This window comes from Myotis davidii, unplaced genomic scaffold (assembly GCF_000327345.1).
Source record: "Myotis davidii unplaced genomic scaffold, ASM32734v1 scaffold208, whole genome shotgun sequence".
NCBI classification, from domain to species: Eukaryota; Metazoa; Chordata; class Mammalia; order Chiroptera; family Vespertilionidae; genus Myotis; species Myotis davidii.
This window is the reverse complement of record NW_006299706.1, coordinates 2,066,154-2,081,181: the sequence shown is the minus strand read 5'-3', so window position 1 is coordinate 2,081,181 and position 15,028 is coordinate 2,066,154. Positions and strand designations below refer to the sequence as shown.

At 53.8% G+C, this 15,028-nt stretch overlaps 1 protein-coding gene across 3 annotated transcripts in view; it reads left to right on the top strand.

Moving 5' to 3' along the window:
* The window catches only part of MEF2D (myocyte enhancer factor 2D), a 33,432-nt gene extending 23,229 nt beyond the window's left edge, over positions 1 to 10,203 (top strand). For all 3 annotated transcript variants that reach the window (XM_006775727.2, XM_006775725.2, XM_006775726.2), the window contains 4 exons: positions 605 to 734; positions 5,102 to 5,345; positions 5,805 to 6,111; positions 6,448 to 10,203. In XM_006775727.2, the coding sequence (XP_006775790.1) occupies positions 605 to 734; positions 5,102 to 5,345; positions 5,805 to 6,111; positions 6,448 to 6,459 (693 nt within the window). In that variant the 3' untranslated portion in view covers positions 6,460 to 10,203. The remainder of the gene's footprint in view (positions 1 to 604; positions 735 to 5,101; positions 5,346 to 5,804; positions 6,112 to 6,447) is intronic.
* The last annotated feature ends 4,825 nt before the right edge of the window (positions 10,204 to 15,028 follow it).

Sequence of the window (15,028 nt, the reverse complement as noted above, 5' to 3'; positions counted from 1 at the left end):
TCCTTCACACACCTACATACTCACCCTCAGCCAGGATGGGGCGGGGGGCTCCTCCCTCCCCAGTTCCCTGATGGGAGGCCAGTGAGGCTGGAAAAGGCAGGCAGGCTTTGGCGGCCAACACGGCAGCAGTTTCGGCCTCAGCGTGGAGTTGGAATAAACAAGTGAGTCAGCAGCAGATGGAGCTGACAGCCCCACACACGTGTGTGCATACACGCAGGCACACGCATTCCGTCGCAGATGACAGCACGCCTCTCCCAGGCATGTGCTGCTGTGTGATAGATGGAGAGCAGACTCCAGAGGCATCAGCCAGGAGAAGAACGGCTCTCCCTTCTCTCCTCTGCCCTCGGAGAGCTTGGTGCTGGGCCACAGGGCAAGCATTCCTCTCTGTGTGTAGGTGTGAATGGATTTGTGTGGCATGTTTCTCTCTGTGGATCCCAGTCTCTGAATGCAACAGCATGTGTTTGTGTATCTTCGGGGCCTCTGCTGAGGCATCCCATCTGGGCCTTGGGACTCAGAGACCCAGCTTGGCCTTGGAATGGAGGGCCAGGATCAAGCAACCCGTCCCCCCATCTACCACCTCTTGACAGACAATTTTCTCCTGCAGAACAATGCCCAGCGCCTTGGGGCCTCCCAGTCTACCCACTCGCTCACCACCCCAGTGGTTTCCGTGGCAACACCGAGTTTACTCAGCCAGGGCCTCCCCTTCTCTTCCATGCCTACCACCTACAACACAGGTGAGTGTTCAGGTGGCCTGAGCTGTGTGCACATGGCCTTGGGACGGAGGGGCCAGAGAGGGGACATGAGATATTCTCTGGGGACACCCTAATCGGAGGAAGGCCATTGATTTGGGAGAGCCCTATGTAATTAAGGTTGCCAGATTTAGCCAATAGAAGCATAGAATGCCTAGCTACATTTGAATTTCAGGTAAAACGATGAATAATTTTTTAGTATGTCTCAGACATTCTTCTGTAAAATATGTCCCAAGATACACTTATGCTAAAAAAGTATTCATTGTTTTGTCTGAAATTCAGATTTAACTGGGTATTCCTTATTTTTTTGTTCATCCTCACTCAAGGATATTTTTTCCATTGGTTTTTAGAAAGACTGGAAGGGAGGGAGAGGGGGAGAGAGAGACAGAAACCGAGACATCAATGTGAGAGAGACACTTGAATTGGTTGCCTCCCGCACGCACCCTGACCAGGACCAGGATTGAACCTGTAACCCTTCAAAGCTTGGGCCAATGCTCTAACACTGAGCCACACCCTTTTTAAAAATATAAGACCTAATGGAGAAGGGAAGCCCTGTCCTTAGTGCAGAGGTGAGCAGATGGTTCAGGCCGCCAGGGCCGGGGAGTAGGGAGGCAGACATGGTCAGTTCAGTGAGGCTTCTTAGAGGAGAAGAATGAAGGAATGAGAGAGAGAAGAGAGAGGCTGAGCAGGCCAGAGTGAAGGATTCATCCAGGTTCCGCGGCGGCTGCTGAACTGCCTTGGTGGTGGAGACTTAGGGGGGCAAGGAGGAGGAAGACTGAGAAAGGCTGAGGAGAGATCTGAAGACGTGAGCGAGGCCTGTAGGAAGAAGCATTCAGACAGGACATGCAGTGCCCAGGCCGCTGCTAGGTACCCAGAGCGGTCCTGGCCTGTGTCACCCACTCATTCCCCCGGGAACAGTCTGTGACGCTCAGCCTTCCTCGCCGGCACTACAAGCTGCAGTGTCGGGGAGCACTGCCCAGAGGGAAATGCCATGTCACTTTGTTTCAGAGCATGTGTGTGGCTGGGAACCTGGTCTGTTTCCCTGCTGTTCCCCAGGTTCTTTGACCTGCGAGTGGCTTGTGTTGGGGCTGTTTTATGATGAGGTCAGACTAGATCAAAAGACCCTTCAACTTCACTTCCCTCTCCAAACCCCCATTCCAGAGTTGAAGCACCCTAGGTCCCAAACATCAGTATAAATACCCACGAAATCTCACCTCTGCCCCATGTGTATAAATCCAGAACCAGCCCTGTCTGTAGGGAAGCCCCTGGGGGTGGGTAGGACAGCTGTTGCGGAACCAGACTCTGGCATGGTACCTGTGTCCAGATTTTGTCATCCAGGTGTCGTACAGCCCCTGTTCCCATGTGTCCTCCCATGCATGCACGCACTCCCAGCTTGTTATGTCCTCGGGCGGTTTCAGAGGGGACTGCTCCAGATGGCCGAATCCCTGGGGCCAATCTCTTCATCTGTGAGAGTTGTGAGTGGACAGGAGGTCTCTGGGGCTCGTCCAGCCCTGCCAGTTGGGGCTGGGCCTGGCTAGAAAAACCAGTTGCCTGAGGACAGCCAAGGGTGGTTGGCAGAGGGCAGCACAGAACACTTTTCAGGAGCTGTTTTTTTGGAATCCCAGGGAGGTGATTTTCTGCCATCTTCTCGGGTCTCCTGTCACTCTGTGAAGGAGGAGGGAGGTTAGTGGGTGTCAGTGGCCGGGGGCAGGTGCTCAGCAGGCCGGACTTGGTCTCTGTGGTGAGAGAAGGTGCTGATGCTGGGACTGCCCTTGGAGCCCTGTGAGAGGCGTGTGGCCTTCCCCACATCCTCTCGGCAGCCAGGGCTCCAGTTCCTCTGGCTGCAGGAGTAGTTCCAACAGCAGAGAGTTCGGGTGACTCTAGATACATAAATAAAACCCTCACAAACACATTGCTGTTTAGGTGTTAGTCCCCAGTTCAGGTTCCGGCTGGGGGTGATCTGACTATGGTAATGTCTTCGTAAGGGACAGGCCTGGCCCCTGTTAACCCTGGCTGCAGAGGTCTGGCTTGTGGGCTGCCAGGAGCAGGCCCCGTGGGCTGCCAGGTGACCTGCAGGCCATGTTCCTCTTACCTAGGAAGAGCTAAGCCTCCTGGACAGCCAGGTCTCCGGTAGATGGGGCTGGAGCATGCTGGGAAAGTGAGGGACTAGGAGTCGAGTCTCAACCATTCACTCGCTGAGGGACGTTGGGCAGGTGATGCGCTTTTCTGTGCTTGGCTTCCTTGTTTATATAATGAGCGTTTGAAATAGTCGGTCCTAGGGGCCCCTTTTTGCCCTTGCTCTGCTTTTTAAATGTAAGCATCTCAAAGCTCCTGGCTAACGTTAATGAGGCCAGAGGCAAGCATGGACCATCTCTCTAGGGTGAGACTTAAAAGTAATAAAGAGGCTCTGCCATTGGCTTTCCTGTGACCTGGGGCGTTCCTCAGACTTGAGGGTGCAGTTGCCTCCTTTGTAAATTAATAAGAATAAGTAAATCTTTTGAATATTTATTATGTGCCAGACACTGTTCTACATGCTTCATGTGTGTTTTGTTCCTTTTCACCAGAGGATATTTTTTCCATTGATTTTTAGAGAGACTAGAAGAGGGTAGAGGGAAGAGAGAGAGAGAGAGACAGAGTCACCAATGGGAGAGAGACACATCGATTGGTTGCCTTCTGAACACACCCCAGTCGGGGTTGGGGATTGAATCTGCAACCCAGGTACGTGCCTTTGACGGGGAATAAAACCCACAGCCCTTCGGTGCTTGGGTTGATGCTCTAACCACTGAGCACACCACCCAGGGCGTGCTTCCTTGTGTATTAACTCAGACCTCACAACAGCTGTGTGGTATAGGCAGGATTATTGCCTCCAGTTTATGGAGCATAAGTAGCTTGCCCAAGGTCACATGACCTATAATGGAGGTAGCCCGGAAGTTTGACCCCATCGCTCATGCCTGTAACCTTATTGTTATGTTGCACAGATAATGCTGTCTTCTGGAGCGGATGGCCCCTGAGTAAGAGCTTGGTGGTACAGTGCTGCTGTGATGGGAGGAGGGGCGCGCGTGTCCTCCTCCTACCACAGCGCAATCACCTTACGCTCCTTAGGGAAGACATTTTCTAAACTGTTCCAAACAGGATGCAACATGAACCATTACAGGGCTGTGTAAATTGTGAAACATCTATGGCTCTGTTTGTTCTGTGACAGTGCAAATATCACAGTTTCTTTATTGAGACAGAAATTTTAGAAAAGAACAAGCAACATCTCCTGGGGAAATTGGTTAGCACCTTGGCCCGCTGTGCTGCACAACTGTTTCCCCGCCTGCCCCTCTGCTCTCGCAGGCTCTTCTGGGTGGCAGGCACGCGCCCTCCGTGTTGATGTGGGGGCCCAGCAGCTCAGATCTGGCTGCTGCTTACGTGTTGACAGTCTCCAGCAGACTCTGGACTTTGCAGAAGGTGGAATGGCCGTGAACAGTAATTCGTTTCGGATGGGCTGTTCACCTGGCGTTTACACGCCTCCCCTCTGTCTCTAAAAGGCACTTACAGACTTGGCAGCTGAAGAGATGACAGACATACATTAGACCTTCCCTGATTTTTTACCCTTCTTCTTCTTAATTGACATTTTAAAAGTGATACCTACACACAGTAAACTTTTTAAAAAGTTAAACACTATTTAAGAAACCACCTCTTGCCCTCCCAGTGTGGCTTAATGGTTGAGCATCAGCCCATGCACCAAGAGGTCCCTGGTTCAATTCCTGGTCAGGCACATGCCGGCTTGCCGCTTGATCCCCAGGAGGGGGCATGCAGAAGACAACCAATCTGTTTCTCTCTCTCTCTCTCTCTCCCTTCTCACTCTCCCTTTCTCTCTAAAAATTAATAAAAACATATCATAAAAAGAAAGAAACCACCTCTTTTCATCCTGTTAAAAAAAACAGCACCTGCCGAAACCGGTTTGGCTCAGTGGATAGAGTGTCGGCCTGCGGACTGAAAGGTCCCGGGTTCGATTCCGGTCAAGGGCATGTACCTGGGTTGTGGGCACATCCCCAGTAGGAGATGTGCAAGAGGCAGCTGATCGATGTTTCTCTCTCATCGATGTTTCTAACTCTCTATCTCTCTCCCTTCCTCTGTAAAAAATCAATAAAATATACTTAAAAAAACCCCAGCACCTTATGGTCATTACAATTTGCATCTTTTGAACTAGGAGTGCCGTGCCATCTTCCTGGATTTGTGCGGGTTTTGTGATGGTTCACATCTATCATTAACAGCTCCTCCCCTCTCCACGTTCCTCCCGGAGGTGCCCCCAGTCTGAGTCCTCCCCCTCCCACTGCGGCTCATCCTCCCTTTCCCCATCCACGCAGATTACCAGCTGACCAGTGCGGAGCTGTCCTCCTTACCAGCCTTCAGTTCACCTGGGGGGCTGTCACTAGGCAATGTCACCGCCTGGCAGCAGCCACCGCAGCCCCAGCAGCCGCCCCAGCCGCAGCCTCCGCAGCCTCAGCCCCAGCCGCAGCCCCAGCCGCAGCCGCAGCCACAGCAGCAGCCGCAGCCGCAGCCGCAGCAGCAGCAGCCCCATCTGGTCCCTGTGTCTCTCAGCAACCTGATGTGAGTCCCTGGGGATCCGTGCCTGTGTTTGCAAAGGGAGGGACGAGGGTGGGAAGAGGAGGGATCCCGTTAAGGTTGTCTGTCATCAGTGGACAGCACATGAGGCACCAGATGGCAGTCCTGATATCCCAGGCACAGGCCTGGGAGATGACCCTGAGCCCCTCCCCCAGCCACCTGGGGGTGGGGGTGGGGACCCCGCACTGTAGAAGATGACATGAGATAGAAAGAGAACTAATCTGACTTCTTTTCCTTCTTTCCCTTCACTTGGCCATCTCTCTCTCCTGGTCTCTGCCTCCATCCACTTGTCTCTGCCTCCCCCTCACATCCCCATCCCCCATCTTCTCATTCTCTGTCCTCTCACTCTGTTTTGTCACCGCCCATCACTTTTTTGGTCACTCACCTTCTCTCCTCTGTTTCTGTCCCGTGTCCCCTGTCCCCATCCCCTTCGCCTGTTACCAGCCCTGGCAGCCCCCTGCCCCACGTGGGTGCTGCCCTCACGGTCACCACCCACCCCCACATCAGCATCAAGTCGGAACCTGTGTCCCCAAGCCGCGAACGCAGCCCTGCGCCTCCCCCTCCAGCTGTGTTCCCACCTGCCCGCCCTGAGCCTGGTGACAGTCTCAGCAGCCCGGCTGGGGGCTCCTATGAGACGGGGGACCGGGATGACGGACGGGGGGACTTCGGGCCTACCCTGGGCCTACTGCGCCCAGCCCCAGAGCCTGAGGCCGAGGGCTCAGCTGTGAAGAGGATGCGGCTCGACACCTGGGTACTGTAGCATCACCCCTCCTGTCTGCCAGTGTCTGCTACACCCAGGGACTGCCCCGTGTGCCCCCCACCTGTTTTATCTCCTACCTGAGAGGCCTTGTGGCCAGCTAGCCCTTCCATCAGCCCTTTTGGGGCAGCACCATGCCCTTTTACCCCCACCAAAGGCCCATCTCCTACCCTTCCTCCAGCATCAGTCCTTCTGCTCGATAGCATCCTCCCCTCAGAGCTGGCCCTGCCCCTGAGAGTCCTGGCCCTACAGGGAGAGGGGCGTGGGGGACACATGCCCTGTAGCCCGGGCCACCCCTCACACCCCCTTCTCCATCTCCTCTCTTCACAGACATTAAAGTGACGATCCCCACTCCCCTCCTCTCAGCCTCCCTGATGAAGAGTTGACAATCTCACCGCCCACCCCCTGTCCTGGGCTCCTCCCGCTTGACCCCCACTTCCTTTCTTGTGCTCCGTGTCCTGTTGACGGTTACATTTGTGTATAATTATTATTATGTTATTATTAATATTATTATTTTTTTTTTAATTTGGATTCTCACTTTGGAGAGGGGGATGCTCCCATCCCCTTTCTGCACCCCCTGCCATTTTCACTGGCCGCGGGAGCTCTTTTTGCAGGAAGGGGAACACTTTGCACGTTGTACACATATGCTGCAGGAGGGGGGGAGGCCAGGGGGCCTTTGGGAAAGGACAGGTGCCGAGCCCTGCATGCGGACCCTCCCACCCCGTCCCCCAGATAGTGGGAAATAACCAAAAAAACTACCAAACAACAAAACCCTTACAATAGACTGAAACCCCAAAGTTGGCTTGACGGTGGGTTTGTGTTTCAGGGGAAAGCGAGGAAGAGGCTCTGTAAAGGGTTTCTGCCTCTGGGCTGTTGCTGCGGCCACAGGCAGACGGGGCAGAATGCCCAAGCCTGGCCCCACGTGCCCCTGCACACACACAGCACTCGCTCACTGGTTCTGTATGAGCTGCACCTGCGAGGTGCGGGGGAGCTGGCCGAGCTTTCGGGCTGGGAAGGCTGCCTAGGAATCTGGGGCTGCGGGAGGCTGTGAGGAGCGCCCCTCTGAAGCACATTTGGAGAGAAAGAGCCATGAGGAGAGAGAAGGCTGAGGAGGGACAGGGCTGGGACAAGGCGTGAGTCAGCATCCCTTCCCTTTCCCAGCGTTTTCTCTAAGACACAGTGCAATAGCTCCCCAGCCCTCGGTGGACACCAGCCCAGGAAAGCTGGCCACAACGTGCGGGAAGAACTGGGGAGAGGAACTTGAGTGAGGTGACTCGGTGGGAGCGGGTCTTGTCACTTCAGGATGCCTGAGGACGGAACCCTTGCATCCAGGGGCGAGTGTGAGTGAGGGGACTTGCTCTTCCTTGCACGTACATATTTCCAGAGGAGTGGACGTTGGGATGGGTGAGAGGATGGGAAAGGGGACTGGAGGCCTGCAGAGGCCTGCCTCCCTTCTTTCCTCCTTGGCCCTTCTCCCCAGCCCTCCTCCCAGCTCCTGCTCCTGCCCCCCCGGATCGGCTCCAGACCCCACCTCCGTGCTCTTGGCGCCCTCATTGTCTGGCTACCTCCTGCCCCACCACCCCCAGGCCGTATCCCACCTTCCCTCTTGGCTACTGTAATTGTAAATAGCAACCTTTGGAAAAGTTAGCAGTGTAACAGTCCAGGAAACTGTTTTTTGTTGTTGTTGTTGTTGTATTGATATGAAATGAGATTCTATTTTTGTCAAAGTATATTGTAATAATAATGACTCAAACGCCCGTACTGTACAGATGAGGTTCTTCTGCTGTTGTTCTTGCTCCCCTCCTCCAGCCCCCAGTCTGCCTCTCTCTGCGCCTCCCCAGGTCCTGAGACCTCAGGCTGGATGACAGGTCAAACTGGAGGGGGCAGGCCCCACGCCCGTGATCCACACCACCCCTCACCCGAACGTGCGTGGGCAGGCAGACTCCTTCACATAAGCCCGGCTCCTCTGCCCAAGGGTGTAGCACTCCCTTGGGGTTTCATCCTGGTGGGAAAGCAGAGTAGACAAGGCCCAGTTTGTGCCAGGTGACTGGTCTTTGCCCACCTGTAGGACCCAGCCACTTGCAGTGTTCCAACACGAGGCAGGGAAGGAACCAGAAGCAGAGGGGACATGTGGCTGCACATGTACCTGAGTGTATTCCCAAGGGCATCTAGTTTTTGTATGTCCAAGTATTCCTTTGTATTTATGTGTGTGTGTGGCTGTGTGGGTCTCCTAGCCTGTCTGGGCATACACATGAATCTTTGTGCGAATTAAGCTCTGAGGGCATCTGTGCGTTCGTGTGTGTGAGCACGTGCCTGGGTATGTGTTTACAGAGGGACAGGTGGCTGTTGCAGCCACATAACCCTGGCTTCCAGCTCCGTGACCCTCCTCCCTGAGCCCCGCTCCCTTCTGGCCTGCTCCCTCACCTGTTCTCACCCTCAGCTCTGATATTTTTGTCCTCCCGTCAGAAAGGATCTAGCAGTTGGCCCTCCTGGCCGCCCTGCCTCTCCCAGGCTCCACGCACAGTTGTCTGCCCAGTACCCACACCTTTACAGCCCCTTCCCTGGAGTACACTCTTCCCTCGCCCCAGTCCTTTCAGGGTGACCCTCAAGCTCCTCTTCCTCCCTGAAGCTTTTTCCTCACCTGATAGTGAACCATCGACCTCACACCTTAACCCCACCTGCTGGCTGGGCACACAGCATGGCCAGTCTTCCTGCAGGTTCCTAGAGGGAGTTTCAAGAATAGATGAGACGTGATGAGGGCCATGAAAGAGGAGGACGTAGTCTCGTGTGGGTGTGCATTCCCAGAGCTTTGCCCAGTGCCTGGCACTCAATAAATGCTGAATGAGTGAAAGGGGAATGAATGATGGGTGCTCAATCAACATTGAACGACTGGCCATCCCTTCTCAGGCTGTTCCCGCCACGAGTCTGTCCACCTTTCTAAGCTGAGGTTGGCCACCATTAAACACGGGGTGGGGGTGAGGGCCCCTGCAGTTCACGGTGCAATATTTACCAGTTTTGCCCTCTGCTTTGTAATGGCAAACCTGGCTTTTGATTACCATGTGTGGATGTGTGTGTGTCCTTTCTTCTCTATCCCTGGGGGCAGGGGGTGATTTGTGAATGAATGTGTGACATTTCTGCAATTCAGTATCCCAAGAGTTCTCTTGGGGGTAGGGGCTCCTGGCCGGCCAGAAGAAGGGTCCCTGGGAACCCAGACCTCAAGTGCAGACTTCATCTTTCCCTCCTCTCACAAGCCAAATTTGCCTCCACCCACTCCTTCCTCTGAATAACTGGGCATTTGCCAAAGTAATCACTGGAGTCATCCAATGCTCCTCCCCTCCCCAGGTTTCCCACAGCTTTCAGGGACAGTGGGCAAGAGGGCCCCCCACCCACCCCAGTGGAACACCATTTCCTCTTTCCCCGTAGTGCACTCAATACAGCAAGACTGACCCCTGCCCCTCACCCAGCCCTCCCCACCTTGGACAGGAAGGAAGTAATGCACCTTCTCTTGCTGATTATTTATTTGTTTGGAGACAGAAATGATGTAAAAGTGTATCTAGAAATATCTATATCTATATATTTTTAACTGACTCTTTGGAATCCCCTGGGGTGGGGCGGGGCATGGATTTAGGCTTTCATGGAGGGGAGGAGACATGGAGCCTGGGAACTCCTCTGTTCCTCCCTCTGCCACCTCTCTCCACCCTCTAACCAGTTGGTAGAAGGAATGGGATTTGTATTGGGGGAGGGGCGCTGGAATGTTATATGGAGAATCTGGATTCTCTCTGTCTTCCCCATTCAAGTCCCAGAGGGAGGAAGGGGACAGGGCACGGAGGTGCCTCACCCCCAAACCCGACAATCACCCACACTCCTGGGGCTCCTCCTGGGTCCTGGGCAGGGCGAGTCCAAGTGTGTGGCTGTTGATTTGTTTTCAATATTTCTTTTCGTGCTGTATGGTGATGCTTTCTTAGTATTCTACACAATAAGAAAGACAAAGTCCTCGAGATTCTTATGAGTTTTGTTTGAAAACTCTTTCACTATATTTGTTGTAAAGAGGTTTACTATTAAAAGAAAAAGAATACACGTTTCTGATACTTTGGCTTGGGTTCTGGTTTCTCTGGGGCGGTGGGCTGAGGAGGGGAGGAGGGGCTGTGTGGCCCCACCCGGGTCAGAGGCCAAGCATCAGGGCAGCGGGGAGGAGTGGCGGGGGCCTTCAGGGCGGCACTTTCAGGTGGCTGCTGTGGGGTTCCAGATGAGAATTCTTCCCAGGTACCCTGTCAGAAGCAGAGGCAGCCCCAGAACTGGGGAGGGTTGCCCGTTAGGAGTCATAGGAGGGGTCGTGGGATAGAAGAGAAAGAAGTTCCACTCAAGGCCTGGTCAGCAGCAGGATGGTGTGCACTGAGGGAGCCGCACGGTAGAGAATCTTCGACGACGACGGAGAACTGTCCCATGGCAGGAACTTGCCCAGGCGCTAGGTTAGGCACAGATGAAGTCCACCACAGGGGTCCCACGGAGCTCACGCCAGTAGGGGCATCTGCCCTTCCCCTCCCTTTTGAAGCTCCTAACAGTGACAGGGTGCCTCTCCCTACCCTCCTCAGATCCCAGAGGGCCTCCCACCTGGTGCCCTTAGGGGCAGGTGACTCTCAATCCTGCCTCCCCACACCCTGCACAGCTATGCTCTGGGCTGGTGCAGAGGCTATGAAGGGGAGTGCGCAAGGCTTGGCTACCACATTTGGCCACTCCTCTGTACCAGGCCCGTGCTAGGTGCTGCAGAGGCAAAGATGGAGTGTGAGAGGCCAATATACAGTGAGAGAGATGGGCTTACAAATGCCTAAAATGCACACTGCACAGTCAGGGCTTTGGTTGCTGCCTGTGCAGGTTGGTGCAAGAGCACATAGTGAGGCAAACTGCAGAATGTCTTTGTGCCTTGAGTTTCCTCATCTGCACCCTGCGGTGATCTGCCTCCCTCCCAGGGTCAAGGCAAACTTCACCCGGCTTCTCCCTCAGCTGGAGCAGAGCTGACAGACAGCTGAGCAGAAGGTGCTTAGGAAAACACCTGTGGTGGCAGTTTCCAAGGTGACATCCAATGACCTCAATGCGGTACTCATACGCTTGTGTGGCCCTCTCACACTGAATCATGGTTGGTATGTGTGTCCAATAAAACTTCCAGAATAAAGCTGGTACATGGTCCTTCAAGTGCTTTCCCTGTCGTGGGAACTATGGAGGCACCTCAGAGCAGCCTGGAAGGCTAAGCTGCCTCAAGGTGTCCAGCACACGGGACTGTGTGAATAGAAAACGTCTTAAGCCACAGAGGTTTGGGTGTTGTGCCTGCAATAGAACCCTAATGGATTATCCATTCGCACTTGGGACAACCTTGAAGCCCCATCAACTGATAACCCTGTGGTGAGGTACAGATCTTTGGACTTGACGTAGTCCAGAACTGGTTCGGCTCCTAGTTCTGCCACTTAGCAGCTGTGTGGCCCCAAGGATCATAATCTCCCCAAGCTGCTGTTTCATTGACTAAGCAGAGCTAGTAGCTGCCTGTTTTCTCTAATCCCTGCCTCCCCCTTCTCCAATCCATCCTCCTGTCTTTGGCACAGTTCTGATCATCTAGCACAGGGGTGGGCAAACTTTTTGACTTGAGGGCCACAATGGGTTCTTAAATTGGACCGGAGGGCCGGAACAGTTTTATTGATTTCAAACGGGTCGGATCCGGCCCCGAGCTGTAGTTTGCCCACGGCTGATCTAGCACCTCAGGGTTCTCCACTGCTCACCATACCGCGTGAAATCCCAACGCCTCAGCCTGGCTCCCAGGGCCGTCAAAGAACCAATATAACCTCTTTTCCAGGCTTAGTTCACACATCCCTGCTGCACAGCCCTTGGACTCTGGACTGGCCAGGCAGCCCAGTCCATTCCTGGATAGATCCTTTGTATCTTTGTTCATGTCATTCTTCTGTCTGAAATGCAACAAACGTGCATTAAGCACGTACTCTGTGAAATCCTGTTAGGCACTGGGGATATAGAGAGGAGCCAGGCAGCTCCTGCCTTTCAGCAACTCAGTCTAGTGGGGACAAGAGCCAAGAAGTCTTGAGTCAGAAGTCTGTGTTCAGTGTCACAGAACGGACACGAGCAGGCCGTGGGACCAGAGGTGAGACACCCAAATCCAAGCCACTGGAGATCAGGGAGTCTCCTTGGAGGTGTTTGAGCTGAATTTTGAAGACATGGAGTATCCTAGGCAAATGAGGGCAGGGAAGGCATTCCCAATAGCAGGAATAGCAAGTAAGAGAGGGAGAAAGAATGGTGCATGTAGGAAATCCAACACTGTGGTGCAGGTTAAAGGAATAGCAGATAAAGCTGAAGAGGTAGCAGAAACCTCACTCTGAAGGGCCTTGATTGCCATAATCTGGACTTTATTCTGCAGAAGATGTTTGGTCATCAAAAGGATTTTAAGTGATCATATTTGCACTTCAGAAAGTTCCTGCCCGTACATGTTCTCTCTCAGTGCTGCAGAGAACCAGTTGGAAGGAATGCAAAATTGAGGCCCAGTCAGGGTCCTTTACAACTGAGAGGATGAATTTAGTAGATATTTGAGAGGTAGAATTACAGGACTTGGAAACTGCCTGGTGAAGGTAGCAAAGGAAAGGAAGGATTGTCAGTAACTCCCAAACTCGTGCTTGGAGTACTGACTGGATGGATGGTGGTGCTCCAGTGGCTCCAGACAGGGCTACCAGGTACCTCCTGAGATTTTAGACAAACTGAGTTGGAAACAAGGGAAAGCTCAGGGGTACCTTCTCGGGGGCGTAAGGGGAGAAGTGGTACTTTGCTCCCCGGGGTAATTTCAGGGTTAGGGATGGTGGTGAGGGTTGTGGGAGCCTTAGGAAGATCTGGTTCTACAGGCAAGACACGCAGTGCAACCTTGGAGGTCATTCTGTTTTCTCTTGATAAGGGAAGATGACTGGGAGACGGACCTCTCCATGCCTCAGTTGCCTCACATGTAAGTGGGTTGCTGTGAGATTGATTTTTAAAAAAATATATATTTTATTGATTTTTTTACAGAAAGGAAGGGAGAGGGATAGAGAGAAACATCGATCAGCTACCTCCTGCACACCTCCCACTGGGGATGTGCCCGCAGCCAAGGTACATGCCCTTGACCAGAATCGAACCTGGGACCCTTGAGTCTGCAGGGCCATGCTCTATCCACTGAGCCAAACTGGTGAGGGCTGCTGTGAGATTTAAATGATACCTCTTAAGTGAGCTGAAAACCACTCCTGACCATCATAAGTGCTCAATCGTGTCATTTTTATTACTGCTACTTGTCAAAGACATGAAAATAAATGAGCTTACTTGGGTAAGAAGATGTCTAAAACACTGCCTTACACCCCTATTTCTGTCTTTGTAAACTTTCCTGTTATTTAAGGTTTACTCCTACAACTTTCCCTCTATAAAACTTTTATTTCCCCTGCACTACCCAGCTGGCTGTGTTCTTCTCCTCTAATGGGGTGTTAGGAATCTGCCCCTTCATAGCACCTGCCTCATTTTCCCTGAAAATGTGGGTACTAGTTTCAATGTTCTCTTTAAAATCGGTCTGAAAGCCCCTTTAAAAAAGTGCACTGCCTCATCCCTTTGTGCGTCTGGCTCAGTGCCCGGCACACAGTTATGTGTCAGGCTAACACGAGATAACGCATGTGAAAGTGCGCTCGGTAAACGACGGAAAGCTACAAACCTGGAGGATTTTTCCTTCCAGGGCGTGGTGACTTCCTGTAGCTTCTCTCCTACTTTCCAGCTCCAGGAGCACCGATGAGGCTGAAAGCAAGTGTGGGTTCCAGTTTCCTGGGTTTCGCGGTCAGCAGCCCACTGAAGGATTAGCACCCACTGGGCTCCTACTCCCCAAAGAGGGAGCTCTGGGGAGGCAGGAAGCAAAGGGTGGATTCTGATTGTTCCAGCGGAGGCGGCCAGGCCAGTTCCCTGTACCTCGTGTTCTTCTGACTCACCACCCCTCCGTCCCATGGGCTGAGTAACTTTCCCAGCCTTGTGATTGTGGAAACTTGTTTCAGGAACATCTTAGATTCTAGCCGATGTCGAAGGGGCATAAGGCGACCCCACCCCAGGCTCCAAAGCGGCGCTCCTCCTGGAGCCCGCACAGACTGCGTGTTTGTTTACAGACTTCAAATGAGTCTGTGTTACTGCCCAGCCAAGGCTCAGGGCTGATTCTGTAACGAGACGCAGCGTCTATGTTACAGTTGGTGAACCTGAGGCCCCAAAGAGGTAACTCTCGGGTTCCGCCCACGGGCCTCGCGCTGTTCCTGGATAGATCTATCTAGTTCAAGTCAGCCTGAGGGCCCAGGATGAACTGCTTCCGGGGTTAAGTGATGTGTGTTTAACACCCGTCCCCTTTGCTTTGTACTCGTTTCCACGTGTTTACAGCTCTTGGGCCTCGTTCGGGCAGTTTGGCCTCGTAAAGCGCGGTCCCTGCCTCCGCAGCGTGGCCGCCCAGAGTCACTCCTATTTACAGCGCATCCGCCGCCACGTGCCGAGGAAAAGCTGGTGACTCCACCCCGGGCCGAAGGGGGAGGGGGGCCCCGCCTACCGGGAGGGTCACGCGCCCGCCCAGACCCGCCCTCACGCGGCCGCGGCCGCGGCGCCCGTCCTCTCTCAGCTGAGAGTGGCTGCTGGCGCCTAGTCCTCGCTGGCGGCCAGGGATGGGCGGGGACGATGGAGCCGTTCAGATCTCGGGAAGAAGAAATCTCCATCTAAGGCGAAGGGGGAGGAGGGAGAAGGCATAAAAGCGCTGGTCAAACCTGCCCCTGCAGACCGTAGGGCCCCGGGGAGCAGAGGCCGCCATTCCCAAGCGCCTCGCAGTGCCTGGCACAGCAGGGCTCAATAGTTGGTTGGCGACCACCCCTCCGACGCTGCCCGC